This window comes from Chaetura pelagica, unplaced genomic scaffold (genome assembly GCF_000747805.2).
Source record: "Chaetura pelagica isolate M959 unplaced genomic scaffold, ChaPel_1.0 scaffold453, whole genome shotgun sequence".
In the NCBI taxonomy this organism is placed as follows: domain Eukaryota; kingdom Metazoa; phylum Chordata; class Aves; order Apodiformes; family Apodidae; genus Chaetura; species Chaetura pelagica.
The window spans coordinates 2,275,231-2,300,042 of NW_009952879.1; the positions used below are offsets into that span (position 1 = coordinate 2,275,231).

General features: G+C 41.8%; 1 protein-coding gene across 1 annotated transcript in view; it reads left to right on the forward strand.

Moving 5' to 3' along the window:
• ADAMTS17 (ADAM metallopeptidase with thrombospondin type 1 motif, 17) overlaps nt 1-24,812 on the forward strand; it is a 169,856-nt gene that overhangs the window by 144,545 nt on the left and 499 nt on the right. Inside the window, exons 19-21 of the mRNA XM_009995309.1 lie at nt 1,065-1,269; nt 5,554-5,706; nt 21,487-21,664. Coding sequence (XP_009993611.1) covers nt 1,065-1,269; nt 5,554-5,706; nt 21,487-21,664 — 536 coding nt within the window. The remainder of the gene's footprint in view (nt 1-1,064; nt 1,270-5,553; nt 5,707-21,486; nt 21,665-24,812) is intronic.

The window sequence follows — 24,812 nt, forward strand, 5'->3', positions numbered from 1 at the left end:
GAAGTGTAAAGATCGATGCTGCTTGTCTTCAGGAACAAAAAAAGCATTCCTCCCTACATGCCTCTTCATTCAGATTCTTCTTAGACATTTTATTCACTGCCTTGTAGCCCAGCTCTAACCGCAGTGGTGCTTCCAGCACTTGCTGGAGGCAGTGGGAGCCTTTCAGTTGGCCTTGGAAGACAGCAGGATGAGGTTGCCTCATTTCCCTTGTATGCCCAGAGCCAGAGACTGCTCTCAGCAGCAGCATGTTCCTTACATTGGAGGAACCCAAACACCTCACAACGTTGTGCTGGGTGGTTGCCAGAGAGCCTTTAAAGACATAACAAAGTGAAACAACCCAAAAAAAAAAAGGGCCATGTATTTGTTCCCGGCACACTTTGATCAAAGGGGAAGGAAATGGCAGCTGAAAGGTGCTTACAAAGTAAATGAAACCCAAAGGCTCCAAGAAATGATGGGTATAGGGAAGTACCCCCCTCCCCGGCCCCCATCCAGACTGGGATAGGGCAAATCTATGCGAGCTATGGAAGCTTTGAAACAGCACTGTAGGATCCTTTCTACAGAGAAAATATTATCTCCTTACGTACTTCTTGAGCCTTGGCAGTTAAATGCAATTCAGATTTTCTAAGAATAAACATGGCCAGTTATTCTCCATTTTTGAGGCTTCTAATACAATGAACTTCAAATAGATGAGATTCCAATTAAACATCCTGGAAGCCCAAGTATGAAAAGTGAAATCTCATCAGTGGCTGTGAGAGGGTGAACTAAAAGTGTGGCAGGACATGCCTTTGTATTCTGATAGTCTGGGATGTAGAGGACTTGTGCACTTTGAGGTTGTATCATGTAGGATTAAAGAAGCTGACTCTGGTCCTGGATGTGGGAAGGCCATGAGGGGCTTGGTGTCACACTTCAGCTCCCAGCAGTGATCAGGTGATCTCAGTGTGACAGCAATAGAGCACCAGGGAAGAACCCACACATCTAGGAAGAATTGCCTATTTCTCACTCTTTTTAAGCATAATGTGTTATCCCACCATTTTTTTAACATTCCTTCTCTGGCTCCTTCCCAGGTGGGTGACTGGCCATTGGAGTCCCTGCTCTGCTACCTGTGAGAAAGGTGTCCAGCACCGGGAGGTGACTTGTGTTTATCAGTTGCAAAATGGCACCTACGTTAACACCAGAGACCTTTACTGCCTTGGCAACAAACCAGCTACTGTACAAAGCTGTGAAGGACGGGACTGCCTTTCTATCTGGGAAGCATCAGAGTGGTCAAAGGTAGGATCTTGATTCAAGAAAGCAGCCAGACTACACACAGCTGGCCCTAATCCAGCTTCATGCTCAAGATCAAGCATGTTCTCACAGTCAAGTGCCTCACAGTACTGGAGCACTGGGTAGGACTGTCATTTTGTTGAGCTGACCAGTTTGGAACTGAGGTTTGTATTCCATACCAGATGAGTCATTAAGGCAGGATTTACATATCATGCTAGAATAACTATATTTTTCCATCTGAAAACTCTGACCAGCAAGGAAAAACATTTGACTGATCAGAGCTTCTGGTTCCATTTAAATGCAGTATGAAACAAATACCAGATTTATCAAGCATTTGCATGTACAGAGAATGTTCAGTCTTTGGGCCTTGTCCAGGCTTCTTTTGTGTAATTCCAGGAACATGGAAAAGCTGGTTATACTTGTGTAAAAGGTGCACCTCCACATAGTTACAGAGTTAAGAAATTATTCTCAGATATTCTAAATGTATTTCAGATATAAATGATGTGTGGTTTAGTCAGTCTGCATTTTGTTTAGCAACAGAGTGAGCTGAGAGACTGCCTACAATTCACAGCCAGGACTCAGCCAAGGCAGGACAACTTGTCTGTGCTTTGTGAGTAACAGCCCTAACAGGTTGTCCATCTTAGTTTTGATACCGTATCTGCTAGGATCATCTGAAGGAGAAGTTCCTTTCAGTCTTGGTGCAGTGCTTACAGCTCTACCTGTCTCATTCCAGACTGGCTGTGTTACAGGACACAGCAACAATCATTTCTGTGGGAAGGATCTTCCCTTGTTACTCATCTCCATTTCGAAACAGTGAGCTCCTGTTTAGAGCACTGTCAAAAAGCTTTTGCAAAATCTCATGCTTAGAAGTGTGCTTAAAAGCCACATGTGTGCAGGGTACAAGGATCTTGCACTGAGGAACAGTGTCTCTTAGCAAAGAGAATATGATTCCATTGTCCACCTTTTGCACAGGAAATCTTGGTTTGGCAAGTGAGGTGACAGCCAAGTGAGAGCCACGTTTCCTTTCAGTAGGACCTGGTACCTGCTCACTGATACATGGGAGCCATTTTCTTTCTGAGTTCTTTAATTTTAAAAGATGTGGAGAAACACACCAAAGTTTTAAAAATTGGTCTGATAGGTGTTTTGTGAGTGTCAGAAGCAACCCTTCCAGATTATGCCCTCTTTATTTCTTACAGCAGAAGCAGCTGAACTGTCTATAGCTGAGACTATTCTTATGGTGCAGTTCCTACCTGTTTTACATGGGGGCTTTTGACATGGGGCGTTTTGTTAACAATCTAGGTACTTCTCTCTCCTTTTATGAAATGGAGTAAATGAAATTACAGAAGACTTTTCCCAGAGTGGTAATCTTCCATGTTTGTGACCACATAAATAATTTGCAAATGCATAGTATTTTAGGCAAGTTTTCCAATAACTGGTTAACTGGTTTGCTTTTCCTTTGTTTAATTTTTTGTGTCTGTAATTGTCCATTTGTGATTTTAAATTAATTCTTGCTCTGGCACATTTCTGCTGTTACATAGCAAAGTTGACTCCAGGACACATTTGATGCTCTGCCAGTTTGAACACTTCCCATGCCTAGGTCTTTCTTCATTGGCAATCACTTTAATCCCTAACATTTTAATCTGATGTGGTGGACTAAATAGCACAGTAGTGGCATCATTTTGTAAATCTATTTTCTCATGTATGGTTTTGAACTTTTTGGTTATACAACAAAAAACTGTTAACCATGTTGATGTCTGGTCCCCAATCAAAAATGTGTGTTTTCAAAGCAAATTCCAATACAGTCTTCACTGTGGAAAAAATTAAGTTCCCCTTTTATTGCCAAACACTTAAGATTGTTTTGGACCAATTACTCTCAACACATTTTTAATGACAAAAATAGAGACTGTCAGAAAAAGGTAAATGTTTCTACTGTTAGGGAACTAGAGTATAAAAAAATATGGACTTCCTTCAAATAAAGGAGCTGTATCTCAACTGCAAAGTTGTGTTGCTCCTTTGCAAAATCTTGTGGGATTTGCCTAAGTAATTTGTTAATGAGGCAAGACCTGATGATTTCAGCTGGACACTCAGGGACTGCACATATTATTTAGTACACTGCTCTGTTGTGGAATCTCTATAAAATCTATATGTTAAGAAATCCTTCATGTAGACAGAAGACTTGAAGAAAGAAAAAAAACCTCTTAAAGAGGGTGATTTATATGCGACCACCAAAGATCTGTTGGAAACCTTTTGCAAATGCTGTTTTGTCTAGGAAAGTATATGCAGTATTAATCTGTGAATGACTTAAAAGCTTGTGGGAAGAACAAACAGTTGGTGTTTTTCCCAGACTTGCTTGTAAAATCCACCTAGAGATTTCTCCTACTGTGATAAATACTCCCACTTCAGTTTGATTTACTTTGAGTAAATTGGACCATTTGAAAGATTTTATATATTGTGCTCTGTAGTTGGAGATGAACGAGTGCAACCCTGAGGACCGAGGAAAATTAGACATAATTTGGGAAAGCCTATCCGACTTGGGGCAGATTCATGACTTTAAGGTACCATTTAGAGAGCTCCAGCCTGAGGTCTCTGGCAAGTCTGGCACTCTGAGGAGTGCAGCAAAGCAGTTTCTGGAATTCTGCAAAGCCTGGAAGAATTCATCCCCCTATCTAGCGAAACTGCACAATTGTGCTTGTTACAAAGATGTTACATCCGTAAGGAGGTCACGCCATGAGCAGCACATAGTAAATTAAGTGGAAGGTTTCCCAGATTTTAAAGAAGTCACTTTGTAGTGCTCTGAAGTATTTAAAGGCATGTCTGTTTGCTTGCCAGCTCATAAACGCTTGTCATTCATGTCCTTAACAAGGCCAGCAGGTCAGAACTGCCTGGATTGTATTTTTAAGATGGTTAGACAGGCATGCTGAGATTTGTCCATTTGATGTAATTTATATCAAGCTGATGCTTGTTTCCAGCATAGACCCCCTGGATGGAGAAGCTTCTTGGAATATGTTCAAAAGACCTCACAGAATATCTCATATCTTCACTATTTATTCAGTGTCAAATCAACTGTCTTTTCCATGCTGATCCCCTGAAGGGGAGAACTTGACATGCTAGAGGAGGTTAGTTTTTATCTCAGTTGGTACATACATCATTTTTCCACCCACCTGTCCCCAGTGGCTCTTCAAGAAAATTTCTCACTCTTAACCACTGCAGTGGCATGAAAATGAGGAGCAGAGAGAACAGCTATGCTGTTGTGTAGTGGCATCATGCACTCAGATGGCTGTGGCAGCATCAGCCGACCTGTTATTCTGTTACAAAACTGGTCATTTGCAACAGAAGTTCTCTGTTTCAGTTCCTACGAGTGTCCTAATACGGTCAATGGGATCAAGAGAAATTTTTGAGGAAAACAGAATTTCCAGCCAACCACTGGCAAGGACAACAAAATGGGTGACCAGATAATCCCTGGTCTTTAGAAGCTGCCTCCATAGTGCCCAGGCACAAAAGCATTTGTGGAGACTTTGTGCTTACTCACCTGGGTGTTAAAGTGCCCAAATGCTTCAATCAAGTCTTCCTTCAGCAACTGATCCTAGCAGCTCTGGTAGCCTGCTGCTTTTTCAGAGGACTTCAGACAGTCCCTGCTCATGCCTTTGGTGTTGAGAAGCCTGCTTTTCACCCCTGCTGATGTCTGTGGGCAGCTGGCTGGCCAAGGCTGGAAGCTGATCACAACACTGTGGCTCACTGTGTAACGCCTCTCCTGAGCTATCCCCTTGGTGCCTGTGAAGTTCTTTGGAACTAACACAGTAATGAGGATGTGGTAAAACAGAGTGAAGGTCATGTGTGTGTTTCACATGAGAACACGTGTGAGAACTGTGACTTTGCCATGGTACAAACTGTATTGCAGAAATGGATTTGTAACAGTGTTCTCGTGCTGCTGTGATTTCAAAAGGCATTTATCACCATAATCTTGCTCCCATGATACATCAAGGGATATGGCAGTTCTGTGTTGTAAATCTTAGTGTGTCCTTTTTCATAATGAATGATGAGCTCTTAAATACAAGATTCTAGCAAAATGCCAGCTGATACTTTTCAAAGAAGGATGATTTTCAGAGTTGCCATTTTTCACAAGTAAAATATTTCACGAGCAGATATCACATTTTTCAAATTATTTTTTATATGTTTGAAAGCAGTTTAGATCATTGGGAGAAAATCTTTGGGTTATTCATTTCCCTCTGTGTTCATAAAACCAGTTATCATTTCTAGGCACCATGTAAGAGAAAACCTGTTGTTTTGCAGTGCTCAGCAGACTGTGGCAAGGGGATTCAGAAAAGAACAGTGACGTGCACAAATTCTCAAGGAAAATGTGATGCAGCCACCAGGCCAAGAGAGGAGGAAGAGTGTGAGGATCACACAGGCTGTTACGAATGGAAAACAGGCGATTGGTCTAAGGTAACATGGTCATTTCTTTCCAAGTGCCAAGATGTTCAGGGTGCTTTGCTTCTGTGTGCTCTCCATGTTCATTTGCAGGTTTAATATTTGGAAAGGGAGGGTTTAACTGGTTTTGATTGGAGTTTTTGCTGGGATTTACACTTTCCCCTTATGCCATTTATAATCCAAACATTGCTACATGGTCTTATGAATATGAGCCAGCAAGTGTTAGAGACGTGTATTCCAAATAGGATAGAAGTTAGTATTAATTGACAGCTTAACCATCCAAAGGTAAAACCTGCACAAGATTCCCACCACAGGGGGATCAATGGTGTCAATAAACTACTTTATAAATGATGCTGAAACTGCTTTCCATATTTCAAACAGCAGACTGAATGATTCTGGCTGAGAGGAAATGTGGGGAAGCTCTGGCAGATTCTCACAGAACCAGAGGGTCACTGAGAGCATCCACAGCTGTGCTCTGGTCCTCTGCCTCAGGTGATCCTGCTGCAGAGTCTGTCAGTTCACTGTTTAGTTGCCAAAGGTGCAAGACTAAAGCTGTGCAGCTGCACTTCATGCTCATTTGAGACCTACTCACTATAGTCTAGTCCTAGTTTTATTCCAGCCACTTGAAATGAAGGAAAGCCATGAGATTAAAGGCAGAGCTAAAACCATCAGTCTCTTCCTCAGGGCTGGATTTCACCTTCACTTGGGCCTGTCTGAACTTAGTTTCTCCAGTGACATCAGTGGAAGTAATTCCTAAATGCAGTGGACTAAACCAGAGCAGAGTCTGCTCTGTATTTGCATTCTGGTCTTAAAGTAACAGGTAGTCTTGCTTGGGAAGGAGGCTTGGCAGTGTGGAAAACAGCCTTTGCCAGTGCTGTACCTAAAGCATCCTTTACATTACTGACTTCATGTTTGCATAAAGAACTACAATTTCCCAGGAATATTATATTCCAGATTGGTTTTATCTTACATTTGTAAGTGTACACTTCTGTAAACAGAAAGCCTACTTTGTGTTCTGGAATGTCTGGCATGTGCAGAAACCACTGGGATACAGTAGTTGCATTTTGCTTTCCAAAAATCCAAACTCCAGCAAGGAAAAACCAGTGAAATAGAGGCCTATGGTGGGCAAACTGTCTTATCTGCAATTGCATGTTGGGGTTTTTTTTACTTTATTAGGAACTACAGATATTTATAGATAGACTCCCTCATAGATACATTAATTTAATGGTGTCAGTGCTGGAGGATGCATTAAGAACTTGCCACATACAAAAGGTCTGTATTTATGCTGAGCCAGAAATTTGTATCACAGAATGTTTAGAGCGTTGAACATTATTTTATTCATAACCTGGCACACAGAGTCTGTGCAAGCTGGCCAAAGCAAACAGTTCCTCTGTGTTAGCAGGTGAAATAACATTATTTATTTATTTGTGGAACTGTAAAACATTTTGGCATGCAAATTGACCCGGATTCTCTTTATAGGGAGGGATATGAAATAATTGTGTATTCACTCGTGAGATGGATTGAAAGTTCAGTATTGTACAAATGGGTCCAATCTGATAAAGATATTGGCTCACTGCTAGAGAGGCTGCAGTTATACATTGCTCACAGTAAATAGTAGTGTTGATGGATTTAGTGTCTGCATGTGACCAGGACAGGATCAGGGCAAAACCACTTGTTATTTGCAATTCTTAACTCAGGATCAGGATCCTCCCTGTGCAGAGGGGCACAAAAGCTTATGTGCTGCATTTATGGCCTGCTTCTGTCTGCAGAGAGCTTGTGCCAGCTCTCTGCTTCCCAGGAATTTCACCCTGTGTGAGTCCAGCAGGATGTTCTTGGACTTAGATTTAGTTTATAATGAGCATTGAAAATTCTAGACATATTGGTTCATTCTGACTGGACACTTAGATCACACAATCAGATTCTTATTCTCTGAGTAGAGGGTTAAACAAAAGGCACCACTGGATTGCTAGAAAAGGGTAGATAAAATTCTTTGAAGAAAATGTATTGTCCCAGAAACCCAGATGGCTGAAATGTTTGGTGTGGAATTAAATTCTTTGCGAATCCTGAGCAGAGGATTTTCATCAGGAGGATCCAGAAGCTTTAATGCAGGGCTTGTACTTAGGGGGAGAGCCCTTACAGCTATCAGAGCTCCTCTTTGGTCTTATCCAGCTTAAACCAGTTTCTCCTTTAAGGAGAAACACAAAGTCTGCAGCACTTAGATTATAGTGAACTCTTGAAAATTATACTTCCAGGGTAGATTCCATTGTAAAACATTTGTTGCTGGTGCAGTAAAAATTGCTGTGAAAGAGTTTTGTGCTGACTGAGATGGAAACTTTTGCTGTTCATACAAACTGATCTCAGATCAAGCAACAACTTTTTGCAATTAATGCATTAAGCATTTGACATTTATTGTTAATGATCATCAGGGAAGCAAGATTTAACTAAGAGTGGTAATTATCACAGATTAAATTAAGGAGTTTTGATGCTTTATGTGCAAAGAACTTGCATGGTGACTTGGCCTCCGATCCTTAATTTCCCAAACCAAGATAATTTGAAGATACCAGGAAGTCATGTAAGAAAGAGGCAAAACCTCATTTAGAAAGTTGAATCCAGATACAACTTGTAAATAGAACAGGCTCTTTGGGTGGTAATGGCAGACTGTTATTTTTATATTATTATTGGAATATTTATAGACTGCATGGACGGTATCCATGAGAAGACAAACCACTTCCCTGAGTTGTTCCCAGCCCTATATGAGTAACTCACTTGGTGTCTTACAGCGATGGTTATCCCATGTAAGGTCTTAGATCCTGTTGCATTCAGAAAGGGCAAGAGGGGGCAGCTGTAAAAGCTCCAAATCTACACCAGGCAAATTCTGGTTTTATGTTCTCAGACCCTGAATCCACTTTGTGTAGAAAAGGTGAGGGCTGGAGGCATGACTGTGCTGGTCTTAACCTGCACCTACCTTGTCCACTGACCTTGGTAACAGCTCTGCAGCCATTGCCTGTTCACACTCTGAAGAAGAGAAATGTTCCTTTTTTTTTTGTCAGGGTTATTAGCAGAAGGTCTTTACTGCACATTTTATACCTGTGAAAGGCATTTGGAGCTGTATGAGCAGACTTAGCAACCAGTCTTGCGTATTCTCCAAGTATTTGCAGAATATTTCAGATCTTGCATGAGAAACTGATATATCTATTTTGCTTTACAAAGACCTAGGGCCAAGTTTGTAAAGTTATTTTTTATGCCTTTGAAGCTACCATTGTTAGTCCAGTGCTGGAGATGAACAGACTGTCTACTCTAGTTCTAAAGACAGTATCATTCTGTTACGAGTAACCATGTGTAACTCCCATTGCCACTGTTATTAAACTTCCAAATTCACTGCATTGCTGCAACTTCTCTTTAAAGTGACATTATTATTTTTAGCATTTAACACAAACACAGCATTGGTATTATAAGTTAGGTAAACAAACTGTTCCTGGCCTGAGCATCTTTGAACCTCCTAGAAAGACAGGGTGCACGGCGAGAGACCCACTGAAGGTGTTAACCTGAAATACTTTTTTAACTGTTGCCTGGATTCTTCAGAATTGCAGTTCATTATATCATCCTTTTTTATATATGATGCAATATACAAATGGGAATCCAGGCAATCTCCCATTCAGTCATTTCTTCCAAAAGGAAATTCCACATCCAGTTTCCGTTCAGTTATAGAAACAAACATCTCATACACTCTTTCTGCTTTGAAATAGTTCCTCCCTGTTTGAAATCTGAGCTGTTAAATGTTCTAGCACTGGAAACGTTTGTACATTTTTGTTGTAGTTGTGCTAGTCAAAAGAACAAATACAGGTTGCTCAGTTTCCCAACACTTGCCTCAGACTCCTGGGCTGTTGGAAATGTGCCTCTTGATGCTTGAGCAAGACAGTAGTTCATTCTTTCAGGATGAATTGCATTTTACTGACAAACTTTATGTCAAGGATTACATTCCTGTGAAGAATGCAGGCAGTGACCAGAATGTGTCTTTATGTCTGTGGCTCTCCAGGAAGGTTGGCAGGACACACAGCCCGAGGCTGGTCTGCTCGCCTGCTGCTTGGAGGGATCTGCCACCAGGCTCCAGCCCTGTGCTGAAGCCTGCTGGGACTCCCAAGGTGGAAATCGTGTGTCCCAAATGATGGGGAGGGCCTGCTGGCCTGCTGCAGGGAGATGTGGGCTTGATGGATTGGCTGGCTGTGGTGGTGACAACAATTCATTGTCACCCTGGGTGCTGCTTTTCAGTTACCCACAGCTCCCTCCCCCTGTGTCCTCGGCTCGCTCCCCTTCTCCTCTGGCAATATCATAGCAGGGAAAGCACTCAGGTGCAAATGGACAGGCCAAAGCTGTATTTTTTTAGTTCCTTTTCTCCAGTTGGCTTTTGGACTCTGCCAAGGAATAACTGAAGAGGCAAGACTATATAGCAGGAGCAATTCGCCACAAGATTTTTATGGATTTGTCGTCATTTCCAGTTTTACTTGTTTCATTATTTTATATGCCTCGACATACTCTACTTCCATCCTGTGACTGAAGTGTTTTGTTTCAAGCCAATAGCACAGAATGGTTCAGGGTTCCCAGGTTTTTTGGGGTTTTTTGTTGTGGTTTTTTTTTTACTGTTCTCCTTTCAACTGGTATTATGTCAAGGAGGGTAGAATTACAAGCAAGATACACGAGCTCCATCATTAGTGCTGACTTTCATAATGGTGCATTTTCAGCTTTCTGAAACTTCTGGGTAGGAGTTTAAACATGCAACTTCTGTCCCTCAGGCAACAATTTAGCTCATTAACTTATTATATTACATAGCCCAATGAAAAGATTTTTTGAAGAAGAAAGATACATAGAAGCTTTGTAATATATTGGCTTTGCCATATTTTTTCTTTGCAGTTACAGTAGATGCTCTGTAAATGCTGAGGCCTCTATTAATCGGATAACCCAATGCAAATCCAGGGCAACTGTCTTTCATTCTTCCCTACAACCCATTGGCCACAAGCCAAGGATCTTACTCAGCACAGTGGGTCAGATATCAGTCTCCCTTACATTAGTGTAAATCCAGATTAATTCAACCACTTAAGTTAATGCAGGCTTATGCCAATGCCATGCAGATCAGGATCTGACTGTGCAAGATCTTTGGCTCTTGGGTAGGAACCATCACAGGTTCATGGTGTTAGGTGAAAACAGAAAAATATATGACATGTCAAGCTGGGCTTCAAATAGGAGACAAAACAGAGGAGAAATCTTTTTCTACCACTTCACATCTCGTATAACCACCTGGCACAACTTTCACTGGATTCAGAAGGATTGTACAGTCCAGAAACTGGAAAGCACTAGTAAGGATCAGTTTGGCAAAGTGTGATGTTAAACAATATTCTTTCTGCCAAATAGTGTCACTAGTGATAAAGCACATCTGAAAAATTACCTATAGCCACCTGCCCTCCCTGAATATTAATAGTTGCCAATTTCTTTACAGTATTTTGCTCAGCCTGTGAAATGCTGGCTATGGGTTCTCATCCCAGGAGAAAAATTAACAATAGGGAGGGGGAAAAATCTAATTTCCTATAAGAAAAATACTGGTTTTGTGCCAGGCATTGAGGTGTTTTGTACTGCATCAGCAGTCATTCATCACAGTGGGTGGTAACAAGGATTTTGTAATTGCAAATTAATTGTTTTGGCAAGATTACAGCAGATTGTATTCCCTAAGAGATAAAACCCGTTGCCTTGCAGTACACCAAAATACATGTTGGGATTGGTTTTTGGGGTTTGAGGTTTTTTGCCAAAAAATATTCTACAATCTTCCAGTGCCAGGAAGGCATGTGTTCTGAGTTCCAAATATTTGGGAACATCAATAAAATCTACTGTATGCCTCACTTTTAATGATTAATTCACATTACATGATAAGAAGAGCAAATCAAGGACAGCTGGGGTTAGAGAGGTATATTCAAAGCTGTTGCAAATATAGAAGCAAACTGTCCTTTGTTCTAACATTCATTACAATTTCATGGCTCGACCCACCATCTGTTTATGATAAACTATGGACAACTTGCTAATTCTTCATAAAGGTCATAACTAAGTTAATCTTCTTCTACCCCAGAGAAAATAACTTTTCTTCTTGAATTGAGAGAAAACTCTGCAGGAGGGATGGTCACTTAGAACTGCAGTCACACATCACAGCTGACAGACCCTTTCCTGCCCCTCACTTTGGCTCTGCAAACAACTTCATGATTTATGGCTGCTCATGCACATTCTTCACTATAGCTGGAACTGATGTTGGAAGATTGTCTGCAGGCCTCACTGATGCAAATCAGTTGTTCTCCAGAAGGTGATAGAGCTGGATTTGACAGGAGAGGACCCAACAAGCTTTAGTATTCAAACCCTCTGCTTCTCTGGTCCTAGGTATGACCAGGAGCCAGAACATCAGAGTGTCCTACACTAAGCTACTGCCCCATGGACTGCTCTAAGTTGTACTGCTAGTTGTGGTTCCCCACGGTTTGTTCCTCTGGAGTGTGATCAACGATGTGCAAACCACAGCTTTTCTTGCCAACAGCTAATCTTGAAATATCCCCTGCTACAGAGGATGAGAGCAAATGGCCCAAAATTGGTTATATCAGCCAGGAGCACTCCTCAATTTGGGAAAGTTGTTGCCAGTATCCTGGTAATAATTTCATGCAGCCCTTTAGGAAGGAAGATGGAAAGCCATTTCTCTGCATTCCTGAAGTAGAGTGGTGACTTTTGAGTTGTAATGAGCTAAAGCCACTACCTTTAGTTTAACCTCATCTGAGGAAATGCATGGAATAAAATAGATTTCTGTGAGAGAAATCTAGGTTTTGTTTTACAAAGCAGAAGCCACTCCTCTCTTCAGCTGCAGTGAAATTAATTTTGTTTATAATACTTTAGACCAAAACACTGACCAACCAAAATTAATAGCTGACTCCAAATGACTTCAGTGAGTTAAGAATTTCAGCATAAAACGAAGAATTCTAGTATGTGGTTTGCAGTTTACGTGTGACAGAGCTCCAAGGCTACTGGTTATTGTTTTGTTGCTTTCACTGTCAGTGCAGGGTGTGCTGGAGGCTTCTCTGTTCCTTTTATGATTTTATTCCACAAACCTAGGTAACAGAAAAATGAACCATCCTACATCCAGAGCAAGGATCCTGAGAAAAAGATGTGGATTATGGAAGTAAAAGCCTCAGAAGGGGAGACATCTCCATGTTCTTGCAGCCATTTCACAAATCTGTCACCTTGAGCTGCTTAAAGCCCAGCCCAAGGCCCTTCTACTCCCTTGTATCATCAGGTAGAAATGGTGGCTCTGTTGTGGACAAACTTAGAAATGTAGTTTTCATACCTGCACTGGCAAGAGGCATTTTAGGAAAGAAAGGAAAGTTCATAGGCACTCAGCTCATATTAACTACAGGCTTCTGTGTGGCCATGGGTCCATCACTCAACGGAGTGCACACACGGTCCCAGCCACCTGACAGGCAGGTGCCCTGTCTGAGATAGCTCTTAGGCTCCTATTACAGTCAGTGTGAGACAGGCAGTTCCAGGTAGTAGTTGTATCTTCTTCCCTTAGTAAAGGCTTAATTGCCTTTTGAAGTGTTGATCTCTGTCTCTTGACTGCAAAGAGCACTTAACAGAGCTGGCTGCTCTTTGATTCTCTGTCCCCACATCTGTGAAATGTATTTAGCTGTGGTCAGAGGTGTAAATAATGTGTAAAGGCACTAACCCAAGGTGGAGCCTCTATCTAGACTTGTGCTAACTGCCAGTCCCAGTCGATGCAGCTGTAATTGGGAACCAAGACATGGCAAGTGAGGAGATGCTGACTACAATGCTGGCTGGCCAAGCCATTCCCCCTGGGGCCCGTGAGCTACAGAAACCCAGTCCTGCTCATGCCTTTGAGGCAGTGACTGCTCCTTGTTTGCACAATAATTTTCACAGCTCATCTCTGCTGGAGTTTCTGGGAACATCCATCGTACAAATCATTTTGATGGTTGCTTAGTAAAGGAGAATATGCTGCAAGAAGACCATATTCATCAGTGTTTTGTTTGAAGTGGAGCATGTTCTGTCACAGTGTTACTGCCTCATGTTCCAATACAGCCTCCAGTCATCCTATTAATTGGAAGAATAACTTTTCCTTTTTGATATTTTTTTATTTAAAAGCCTAGTTCATTGAGTGGGTTTGGTTTTTTTCTTTTTGATGGAGAATTAAAGCCTCCCACCAAGATCAGTGGATTGGAAATGGAATTCCATCACAACTATTTTACTCCTTTTTTTTTAATGTGAAAAAGAAGAAAACATGAAAGACAAGCCTGTTTAAATATTGGCATTCATTTTCTCTGAGTTACTCTGAGAGATTAGAATGTCTAGGATCCTATTTTTAAAAATAAGAACAGTAGCTAGTTCACAATTTAAAGTTTGTGCTGCTCATCTGAAGAGGTTTTTGCCCATTGAATCCTTACACCATACAATATGCATCACTAGCAGGGTGGCTATAATTTTGCAGTCTTTCCAGTAGCCTTTTGACATTTATAATGACTACTGAGGCATTAAGGTGACAATTTTCTAAAACATCTTTGAAGAGCAATTAGTATCAGCCCGCTGCTGTTCCTTTCACTGTGCAAGGAGATTAAACCAGTGTTAGTTCAGCATCATACATTTCAAAGCTGAGTAGCTCCTTGTCTAGAGAATGCTCAGACAGGACTGAGATGACAGAGATGAGCAGTCTCTTGCTGAAGTGAAGTAATCCTAATGGAGTCCTTAGTTTAATTACTGTTTTTAATAAATGGCCTGTAGGTAGCATTGATAATTAACTGATTAATAACTGAAATATGTATTCAGTGGAGCTTCAGTTCCCAAGATGCCCTTTCAGGCTAACATCTGCAAGAGGAGTTTGTAGTATTTCCTTGCAGTTTTTCAGATGGAATAAGCTGTGGAGTATTTCCACTTTGTACCTGCCACAAATCAAAACATTGCACATGTGCTGTAGGTGATAGAATATGGAACCCTCTAGGTAAGTCATTTCACATCTCTGCCTGATCATGTTCTTGAAATCTACTTTGATTGTGAGAATTAAATCCTGCCTAATTGGTATAATTAATTAAATGACTCTTCCTCATTACCATCCACCTGGGCTGCATTGTACAAGAGCTTAGGGGCAGTGTCACTACCCAGAATATTCATGCATTCAGTTCTTAATCTCTGAACTCTCTGTGCACAATGGAACTTTTCAGAACAGCAAAGTCAAGCTTAATTATGCAGTGAGATGTGGTGGATATACTGGTCAGGTCTTGTTCCTTGAGGTCATGCAGTTCACAAGCACAGCTGCAGGCACTTTGCAAATATTGCTTCTCTCCTTCTAAGATACTGTCACATCAGCCATGAGCATTTTCTGCTCTAATTTATTGTTTCTTCCCATACTGAGTCAGAAGGGTATGCATTTTTTTCTTGGCTAAATTAAACAAATCAGTCATTTCAGAAAAGTTTCCAAATGAAAGATGGTTGTAAGCAAGACCAGATATGTTCTCCTTACAGATCTGGGGTTCAAAAAGAAAAAAAAAAAAAAAAAGAAGAAAGAAAGAAAGAAAGAAAGAAAGAAAGAAAGAAAGAAAGAAAGAAAGAAAGAAAGAAAGAAAGAAAGAAAGAAAGAAAGAAAGAAAGAAAGAAAGAAAGAAAGAAAGAAAGAAAGAAAGAAAGAAAGAAAGAAAGAAAGAAAGAAAGAAAGAAAGAAAGAAAGAAAGAAAGAAAGAAAGAAAGAAAGAAAGAAAGAAAGAAAGAAAGAAAGAAAGAAAGAAAGAAAGAAAGAAAGAAAGAAAGAAAGAAAGAAAGAAAGAAAGAAAGAAAGAAAGAAAAAGAAAGAAAGAAAGAAAGAAAGAAAGAAGGCAGAAAAGAACAAGGAAGCTTGAAAAACAGCTTGCAGTTTGCTCTGGGCAAATTAGATCTTATCAGTGCAAAGACAGAAATTTCTTTCTTTAGCATGATGCCATGGTGAAAGTTGACCTGGTGTTTATGAAAGCAAATTGTGTGCTGCTCTGCAGCTGGAATGATAGACTTCAGATCAGTGAGACTCAGAAAAAGCCTGATGCTAAGGTTTGTGGAGCACTGGCTTCCAGAGCACACACATGTATGCTGTTAAGGTCTCAGGAATGGAGCAATTGCAGGACATTTGTCATTCATCTCAGATGCCATGTTTCAGTGTTTATTAATATGAGCTTGTCTTGCTTTCTGACTTTCATAGAGGCAAGAAATAATACTCCTGGGGGGAAAAACACTCGACCCTATCCTAACGCATTGAAATACTTGAACTCTGAAGTCAGTAAAGCATGACTCTGTCTTGAATATTGGAGCTTTAGCCATAGTGTTATCCTTGGCTTCAGCAACTTTCATCAAATGGGGAACAAACCAGTATCATTAAACATCAGATGACTGCAGACTGATGAATTAAAAAAAAAAAAAAAGCCTTGCCTTCAGCTTAGTTATGACAGTCAACTTGATCTGTATCTCCCTCTAGCATATCAGCCTTCTAAATATTGGAGTGTGGTCAGGATTGGCTGAAGGGACCTGCTAGAAAAAGCAAGACTTTTGCAAAATAGATGAGCATCTCTTAGAAGTTTGAAAAGTGACATTTCTAAGGGTGACACATGGCCTGAATGTGTCCCTGCCAAGCCAGCAGCTCTCAGCTGAGGCATAAGCAGTGCCTCATTATCCCATCCAGTCCTGAATGGATCACAGCCTCTCCTCTCTGGTGGTAGATCAGTACTTTTTTTCTGTCCCCATTAAGCCTCAACACAGGGATTCTTTGGACTGGTCTCTTATGCAGCCTTCAAGCTGCCCAAGAGCAGCCCTGCCCTGGCTTCATTCATTCTCACTCTTCTCTCTCTCTCTCTGGCTATCTTTTGTAGATCAGGACTTGATGAAGTCACTGACAGATCTCAGCATTTACTATAAATTCATTCTATTTTAATACCTGATATTCTCCTGAGGCATTTGCTTTCAAAGCAATTAGACATCTGTCAGCACCTTTGGTAGATTTCAAGCTTTCATATCAGTATCCTAAGGTGGAAATAGCATTCCAGTTGAAAAATCATAGCTTGGTTTTAAGGTTGGAATTGTTTGGTGAGTAAATCTTTAAGCTGATGAATGCAGCTGCTGCCTTGACAATTTGTGAGTTGATTTCCTTCTGGATATCCCCACTGGCTTGAATGTGACTGCCAAAGAATGTGAATGGAGGCATTTTTGTATTACTTTTGCCTTCTCAAGCAGTGTTTGAACTGGGAGTTACAAGGGCTTTCATTAGGTTCACTTTTTGTAATTGCTCATTAACCACCTCTTTTTTACAGTGCTGAACAGTCCTTTGAGCTTTGCATGTGTATGGATTTCCAGTTCTCAATGGCTATTTTGTCAGTTTAGTGCATTATGATTAAACTACACAAATTTTGTATGTGCATGTTTCTGATACTGATATCACTGTCAATGCCTGGTTGAAGGAAAAAAATCCACTTCTTTGTTTGACAGCAGCTTTTCCATTCAACGCTTGTCTGAACCCCAGCTTGCTGGAGCAGGCAAGTTGCTTGTGGATTTTCTCTCAGCACTTGGGTAGCAGCTCAGGTGTGAGGCAGAGATCCACACAGCTTCCAGAACTGACCTTCCATGTTCACACGTCACTTTGCTCCCTCATGACATCAAACCACGTGTGTATCTCGAGAGCTGCATCAATGCTTGTAAAGGCTTTTTCCAGTTTTCAGAGTCTGTTTGCTAACAGCAGTGTCAGAACTCAGTATTTCCCCACAAAGCCCAGTGTCCATCAGCAGCATTACAACATGATCTATGCAGTTACACTGTGCAGCACTGGAGCTTCCCAGTGTTCTGTATGGTGGAACTGTCCCAGTTCTGCAGAGCCTGGATCAGGAGCTGGGCTGTAATGATACTTTTGCCCCTGCAGCCCAGGGCACACTCTCTGGCAGCTGTTGGCTGCCTGGGGCCTTCTCTGTTTTTAAGAAGGCCACCCCACCTTTCTTTATTCTGGCTCCTCATAACCTGTGCCTGAGAGTCTCATATTAGAGGGCACAGGGTGAATCTAGCCCTGAAAATTGTTCTGTGGATATGCTTACTTGTTCCATAAATATTTGGGAATGGAGAGACCATAGAGATACATTTAGCTGTCCAGAGTAGGAGGGAAGGTATTTATGGGAATTTGCTGTTCAGTTGGAGTTTGGTTTTTATGCCTCTTATAATGATGTCCTATTTTCATAGTGCAGCATGAGTAACAATTCCCCCTTTGTATGTATTTTGTATCTATTCCTATTTCCTATTGAAATTCCTGGGAAAGAGAGTATCCAAGTACAGAGTTGAAAATTTCATCTTAAAATAAGCCAGATGTCCAACCTTCCTTTAGCTGCCAAGCCCAAAAGAGTTCAAGAAAGATGTTAAAATCTGTCTTCCTGGCTGTGAAAAACTAATTGCATAGCATAGGTGATGATCCCAGTCTCCCAGGAGAAGGAATAAAACTGCTTCGGGCAAAAACTCTGCTGTTATTTGTCTAAGGATTGGAGTTGGCAGTGTCTGTGGAAAAAGTTTCCTTGCTTGCCCTCCTTGCTGCTTTAATAAGTGCAGAGACAGGAACACAAAGGTAGGTGAGTGTTTGTGTGTTGATACCTGAAAACCTTATTCACCTTATGACAGAAATTCTTTCTTTCCTTCTCTTTTTTTTTTTTCCTTCCCCTGCCTCTGCTAAGAGCATTTGTGAGCACAGGGGGGAGCCTAAAAGCCAGAGACAGGGGTTTCAGACTCACTAGATTCTAATCATGTGCAGGAATCCTATGGCCTGGCCAGGTTGTTTTATCCCTGTGTGGTAGCAGCTATCCTGTTTGTAAAATGGATGTGCAACTCACTCCCCTTGCAAAGAGTTTTGAGAGGATTAAGATTAAAGTAAAACACTCTGAAGGCTAGAAATGCCATTGAATCCCAAGGATCAGAGGTTGCATATTGACTAGTCAAGTGGAAGAGCCTAATAGTTGCATTTATCTGGATAAAAAATGTTCACTTTCAACCCAAATGTAGTGGCCACGCCTGACTGGCTCCCAGACTGGTAGAACTCATTGAGGGCACCCACTGCTGGGGAAGAGCAGAAGGAAACCCAAGACTAAGGAAATGCCTAGATCTCACTGCAGGGACTCAAGTTATGAAGGGGTTTTAATTAAGAATCTCTGATGATTGCTTTTTGGAATACCTCACTGTAGGGCATGCAAGGGAAGGGCTCATGCAGCATAGTCCTAAATACCATAACCATTGTTGAGGTATTAATACACAGTGACCAAGTCTTGATGTAAATGTAGCATTTGAAAATCCAAGTGCAAAAGAACATCTGTCATGAACTAGTGCATTGACCCTAAACTGAAATAAGGAGCATGAAAAAGGGGGAAAAAATTATTATTTAAAAAAAAGAAGTTGTTCCAGAATACATGTAAAATTTTAATATAGCACAACTGCTACCTTCAGAATACAATGATCAGGTCCTGGAGGGGCCTGCATAGTTGGAAACAAAAGTAAGCTGCACACCAGGATGGCTTAAGGGTAAAGTCCAGAAGGGACGTGAGCCAGAGAGTATTCCAAATGGAGACATTCAGTCCTAGAGAAAAGCACTGGGAGAAGGAATAGAACTAAAGAGCAAGTGGAATATAGGGGGGGAATTAAGAGAAAAACTAATACAAATACACGTCATTTGTACTTGGACTTCAGTTCAATGATGGTCATCTTTTGAGCTCCAATGTTTGGCATGCCATTTCTAAGGAGCACCACTCTGAGCTGATGGTGTTTGAGGGAGAGAGCTCCATTCTCCTGAGGTTGCATATTGACTAGTCAAGTGGAAGAGCCTAATAGTTGCATTTATCTGGATAAAAAATGTTCACTTTCAACCCAAATGTAGTGGCCACGCCTGACTGGCTCCCAGACTGGGAGAACTCATTGAGGGCACCCACTGCTGGGGAAGAGCAGAAGGGAACCCAAGACTAAGGAAATGCCTAGATCTCACTGCAGGGACTCAAGTTATGAAGGGGTTTTAATTAAGAATCTCTGATGATTGCTTTTTGGAATACCTCACTGTAGGGCATGCAAGGGAAGGGCTCATGCAGCATAGTCCTAAATACCATAACCATTGTTGAGGTATTAATACACAGTGACCAAGTCTTGATGTAAATGTAGCATTTGAAAATCCAAGTGCAAAAGAACATCTGTCATGAACTAGTGCATTGACCCTAAACTGAAATAAGGAGCATGAAAAGGGGGGAAAAAATTATTATTTAAAAAAAAAAAAAAGAAGTTGTTCCAGAATACATGTAAAATTTTAATATAGCACAACTGCTACCTTCAGAATACAATGATCAGGTCCTGGAGGGGCCTGCATAGTTGGAAACAAAAGTAAGCTGCACACCAGGATGGCTTAAGGGTAAAATCCAGAAGGGACGTGAGCCAGAGAGTATTCCAAATGGAGACATTCAGTCCTAGAGAAAAGCACTGGGAGAAGGAATAGAACTAAAGAGCAAGTGGAATATAGGGGGGGAATTAAGAGAAAAACTAATACAAATACACGTCATTTGTACTTGGACTTCAGTTCAATGATGGTCATCTTTTGAGCTCCAATGTTTGGCATGCCATTTCTAAGGAGCACCACTCTGAGCTGATGGTGTTTGAGGGAGAGAGCTCCATTCTCCTGACTTTGTTCAGAAACAGTAGAGGACAGAAAATATGATCTTTTTTACATCATCCTAATTAGATCTCCTGTGTTTTCCCCCACCTCATCCTCTCCTCCATCATTTGCTTGTGTGTGGCTTTAGCAGAAACAGCAATCTTACCAAAGTCCTGCAACCCATTGTTTCATTATTTTAAAGACAAGGTTATTTTATTAACTCTACCTGGTGTACCTCACTGTGCTCATGGTGTTTGCTTTATTAAAATTGAACCGTGTGCAGGTAGGACATTATAAATCACAAGTGGCTGGGCCAGAGGAAGAGAGAGGGAGAAGGTGGGGACTCCAATTGTATGACAGCAAAGAGAGCATATAAACAGGCTGGGCCTCCTGGTTAATAGAAACCAAAACTCATGGAGTAAAATTTGCTATTGCTCCCAGGAGGACTGACAAGTGCCAGATAGTTAGCAGGGATAGATGAGAGTGAGAACACAAGTACCTGTGTTCTCCCATATACTGGAACAGAGCTTCTCCAGAGGTCTGGGCATGCAGTAGGAGCTGTCTGCCTCTGCTGTCATCTTTTATATCAGTTCTAGGCAGTCTGTGAAAGAAGCCTTGATAGGCCGTCCAAGTCTTGTAGAGGATGTTTACACCAAGACAACCAGTACCATTGGGTCCCTCGTGGGGAAGAAAGTGAAAGCTGCCTGTCCATCATTGAGCAGTACATGTTTTCCAGCTTTGCCTCTTTGTGACTGGTGGAGGGAATTGCATCTCTGCCTGCTTGAACCTCATGGGCATCCACAGAGACAGTCAGTGTAGATGGACTCAGATCAAGTCCAGACAGAAAGACAACAGCTTCCTTTCCTGTGCCAGGACAGTTCCTCTGCTCACAGCACTCCCTGAAGCTGTGAGATTGTCATGGACAAATGCAACAGCTGTAGGAAGGGCCCCTGGCTGACATGATGCCCCTGTTGTTCGTCTTCAGATCATCATGAGCTGCCAGTCTGCTGCACTTTTCAGCTCCAGCAGGGATTTTTCTGGTGTATGTGATTTGGAAGCTATTCTGCTTGGACCATGTCTCATTGTCTTCTCTCCTCCAGTGCTCCTCAACCTGTGGGAAGGGTCTCCAGTCACGCGTGGTCCAGTGTATGCACAAAGTCACCGGGCGCCACGGCAGTGAGTGCCCTGTCCTGTCCAAGCCAGCAGCCTACAGGCAGTGCCACCAAGAGGTCTGCAATGAGAAGATAAATGTCAACACAATTACCTCACCCAGACTTGGTGAGTGAGGGGTGTCGGGGGGAGGATGCCACCTGCTAAGGACCAAAGCCCAGGGTCCCACTGTGCTCAGTGTGATAAAAGCTTCAGAGGATGGGTCAGGGCCAGAAATTAGGAGAGGGCCCCCAGTCAGACTCCAGACTAAAGGTCTAGAGTGGATAGGTCCTCTCTTTTCCATCAGTTCCTGCCTCAAACTTTGCCCAAGCTCAAGCCCTCAACAGTGGATAGACCTGAGGAACCAACAGGAGCACACAGACGGTGGGTCTTTGATTGACTGATCACAGAGGTGAGGTAGTTGACAGACATATCTTTCTCCATCACAAACACCACCACACTCTGCTTTTCCTTCAGTGGGTGTAAAGTATGATAATTTATTCATCCATGCCCCCAGAAAAGTACATGACCTTGACAAGTAGAGCATCACTATTGGTTTGTTTTTTTTCCTTTTCATGTGTTGCCACAAGAATGTTATTTAATTAATAATTTGCCCAGGGAGGCAAGAGAGCATCTGGCCTCTTTCTGTGAATCCTTTCATTTTCTGTCACTGTCCTTCTTCTCTCCCTCCCTGCATCCCCTGTGTACCCTGCTGAGATGAGAACAGGTGATAAGCTTCCTGTTTCCCAAACACCTTAACACTGTATTTAAGAAATGGCCTTAGTTAAGAATGCTTCTGTTAATACAAAATTGTGGGAATCCATGGTTTTCCACATTATATTTACTCAGATAAGAGGATAGAAATACAATTTCCAAACTTCAGCCCTGTGTGTTCAGCCACAGCCCCAAGAACCAAGCTGGTGATGTTCGTTCAGCCACAGCCCCAAGAACCAAGCTGGTGTCTTTACATTTCACACATCACCAGTAAGATGAAGCTAAACTGAACCATCAGCTACACTGACACAGCCTCGTCCCTGCCTCCTGTTACTTTGCAGTACAAGAGGCTTGAGTTGTAAACAATGCTGCTGAGAGCTTTCCAGAAAGAACAGCCTCCACCCTCTCAGCAGAGCTAGTCTTGTAGGCTCAGAAGCCTCTAATGCACAGGAAAAGGCAGAGCTGGTAAGTAATAGAGGACTATTTTCTAATATCACTGTCTAGTATTAAGTAACACTTAAACTAAGACTGGCCTTAAAGCTTCTGAGCTGAAATCTGTTTCCCAAAGTTTAACAGATGTTTAAAAGAATATGGGAAATTTTATTCTTGCAAGTGCAGTCATCCTGAGGAGCTTCTAACCTTTTTTGTTTGAGAACATATGAGAGTACTTCCAGATATTTTAGCACTAAGAGCATAGTGAAAGGAAAACATTTCGTTAGAGAAGTAAGCCCTTGATACACTGATGAGACAAGAAATCCATCCTAACTCACATTTTAGGGCAAAGCAATAAAAGCTTACATGTTTCAAAGACTGTGGAGGCTCAAGTCCCTGCTGAAAGTAATCTGCAAGTAATTTGGGATGCTTTTGTTTCTAAACCAGGCTTGGAATCACCAGGGCCAGAAACAATGATATTTGATATTAGCAGAAAGATATCTCCTTGAGTGTTTTGCTCTTCCTGCTTAGAAACACTTCTCATTAGATTATCTCAAAACAAAGTTTTCTGTTTTCTGCAATGGAAACCTCACCAGAAAAATTATAGAGGAAAAAATTCCAGTAGTTTACAAAACCCAGACTGCCTTCTCCCCCCTCCAGAATGTTTTTTGTCCTAAGTGTGGAGTTCATCTCACATGGCTTTTACTTCAGTGTCCAGTGTCCCTCAGTGAAGACACATTCAGAGGGGGTTTATTCTGTCCCTCTGGCACCTGATCTATGTCACTTGCTCACGGTCCTTCCAGTCTGACTTCACAACCTGTGATGGACCTTGAACCTCTGAAATGTTAGAGCCCTAGCCTTGTTCGCGGTTCAGTGTCCTTCTATTATGTAAAATCTCATTGCTGACTCATAAGGTCTGTCTCAGACATTCTTGCAAGATAGGTGATTTATTCAGCTGCATCACATTTTCTGTGCCTGGTTGAAACCATAACTAGTGGGGAATGCTGCAGATCTAACCCCCTCCAAAAGCCTGTCTGCTGCTGGCAGACTCAGCAATAGCTCTACCCTCCTCTACCCTGTTCAGGATGATCATTTCCAGTCAGATTTTTTTCTCACAATAAGGTTTTATAATTGGCTTCATGTTGCTTTTTTTTTCTAGACAGTGCAACTTCATTTCATCAGATTCTATCAAACTTTTGCTTCTTGTTCAACTGAACAAAGCTCCAGTGATAAACATTCCTACCAGTTTTGCTGCCATTGTTTTCTAGTGCTTGGCACTGAGACTCAGAGCTAAGTACAGGATAAGAGTCTTTCCTGATTTAATCCAGCAGAGATGAGGAACAGGGGACTCAAGATGCTGCTGGGTCAGCACCTTTTAATCTTCTTTAATTAGAAGGTTTTTCCCCAACCTCAGAGGCCACAATATTTGTTTAGAAGATTTTCTAATCACAGCATTTGTAAGAAAGCTACATGCAATTTATAAGTGACACACCATAAAAAGCACTCAATGTATGTGTGAATTTTTATCAAATGTCCGGTTTTGCTACCATCACTTTTTTATAAAAGCACATGTCACCCTTTCATGATATTGTCAACAGATCCAGCAACAGTGTCTTTGTGCTGCTTTCAGCCCTTTGTCAGTCTGTGTTTCTGCCATCCATTCCCCCCCTCCCAACAGCCAATTGTCCTACTGTTTTTCCTTCACTAAGAAGTATTCTTTTACTTCATATTAATTTCTTTTTACATCCTTCAAGTGTGGTTTTGCTCCTCTGCCAAAATGTTTTCCACTGAGGGGACGTTGACCACCCCTCTTCCTTGGCAAATCACTCTCCCTGGGAGCACATTGGCTGTGGTGCTGTCTTCATGCTTAAGTCCAGGCTGATGCTTCAGAGGTTTTGTTCACCTAGGCCTATTTGTCACTGAGACAAAACAGGTAGAAGGTGAGGAGGCTTGTGCTCCCTGGTCACGTCCAGCTGCACCCTTGCAGCAGGTGCTTCCAAGAGGCTGGTGTTTCAGCAGCAAGAACATCCCCTGCTCTGCAGGGCTGGCAGAGAGACTGGCCCCTTCCTCCCTCGTGTGCAGCCGATTTGATCAGGCCTGCAGTGCTGTTCTCTGGCTAATCTGCTAGTTT